Raw genomic sequence first — 1,606 nt, forward strand, 5'->3', positions numbered from 1 at the left:
CGTTGGCTTTGATGTGTTGAGAGAAGAGTGTTGGGGAGGTGTGTCTTGACGTGAGCTTTGCCTTGCTGCATGCCGCCCTGCCATAGGCTGCTGAGTGGTGGGCTGGGATAAAGGAATGGAGGGGAGAAAAGAGAAGGCACTAGGACCCAGCGGCGGGACAGCGAGTAGGCAGGCAGAGTGGGGCTGAGTCACTGCATGTGTCTGAGAGGCAGTCAGAAACAGAGCAGAGCAAGGGAGCAGAGGTGATCTCACACTCATCAGCACAGGATAACACAACCATGATGGGTTGACTTGGGGGGGGGAGGCAGTTGGAGAGAGGAAGTGTGCATTCGCCACCACTTGCTCAGCTATGGAGACCAACAAAGTTCTTCATTTTGTGCCTTCGGGTAAGTGGATCAAAGCTCTCAGAGCGGCTCCTCAGCTGAGCACGACACAGCGTTCACTGGGAGAACCTCGGGTTTCCCTACCTAGTGAAACCCGAGAACCCCCTGTGCAAAACATGTGCAGCCCACCTCCACTTCCACTTTGAGGAACGGCAGATGTTTGGGTGTGCATGCGTTCTACTGTACATACTTGGCGTTTTTCTGTGTTTGCTCTATCTGCATACTTAGGAATGTGGCAGCGTTCTGTTTGTGACAGAAAACCTGTTTTTATTTTCCCTCCTAGGGGAGGTGTGGTTGTGGAAGCCCTCTTGTTCTGCAGAAATGCAGATGTTTTTTTTTGTTCTTTTTTTTTCTTCAATTTTTGTATCAGTACGCTTCTGCCGTTTTGTTTTTTTGTTTTTTTTTTCCCTCTTCTTCTTCTTCTCCTTGTTTATGTCTGGTATGCGACGTGATTCTGCGTCGTATTTCTTCAGTTCAGGAACTGAACCTTGAGAAACGATTGCTTTGCAAACCCACCCGTAAAAAAACAGTATACCTGTCGAGCAGGGACAGCTGGAATGCAGAGAAAGCCTGGGCTCATAATGCACTTTCTCATGTGTTGCACTGGCGGGGCTCGTGCATGTGCGCTTGCTAGAGAGAGCGGGATCGACACAGCACAAGAAACAGTGTGTGTGTGTGTGTGTGTGTGTGTGTGAATGTGCACATGTATCTGTGTGTACCGTTCGTCTGTGTGCATGTTGTTTCTGTGCGTGAAAAATTGAGAGAGAAAAAAAAAAGCGATCGGTGGCTGTGTGTGTTTGGGCCTGTTTGAAGCGTGTGTGCTTGTGTGTGTGTGTGTGTGAGAATGAATGTGCACATGTATCTGTGTGTACCGTTCGGCTGTGTGCATGTTGTTTCTGTGCGAGAAAAATTGAGAGAGAAAAAAAAAAGCGATCGGTGGCTGTGTGTGTTTGGGCCTGTTTGAAGCGTGTGTGCTTGTGTGTGTGTGTGTGTGAGAATGAATGTGCACATGTATCTGTGTGTACCGTTCGGCTGTGTGCATGTTGTTTCTGTGCGAGAAAAATTGAGAGAGAAAAAAAAAAGCGATCGGTGGCTGTGTGTGTTTGGGCCTGTTTGAAGCGTGTGTGCTTGTGTGTGTGTGTGTGAGATGGAGAAAGACAGACAGATTAGTGTTGGTGACAGCCACAGGAAAGCAGCGAGTTCTCCCCTCGCTGAAAGTCCTC

The 1,606-nt window shown here is 48.7% G+C and overlaps 1 protein-coding gene across 1 annotated transcript in view; it reads left to right on the plus strand.

Annotated features, from left to right (window-relative positions):
* The first annotated feature begins 237 nt into the window (after nucleotides 1-237).
* Nucleotides 238-1,606, plus strand: part of slc4a11 (solute carrier family 4 member 11) — a 73,689-nt gene continuing 72,320 nt past the window's right edge. The window contains exon 1 of the mRNA XM_022750893.1: nucleotides 238-386. Within this exon, the coding sequence (XP_022606614.1) occupies nucleotides 350-386 (37 nt within the window). The 5' untranslated portion in view covers nucleotides 238-349. The remainder of the gene's footprint in view (nucleotides 387-1,606) is intronic.

Source organism: Seriola dumerili, unplaced genomic scaffold, assembly GCF_002260705.1.
Source record: "Seriola dumerili isolate Sdu_G_001 unplaced genomic scaffold, Sdu_1.0 BDQW01000149.1, whole genome shotgun sequence".
Classification (NCBI taxonomy): Eukaryota; Metazoa; Chordata; class Actinopteri; order Carangiformes; family Carangidae; genus Seriola; species Seriola dumerili.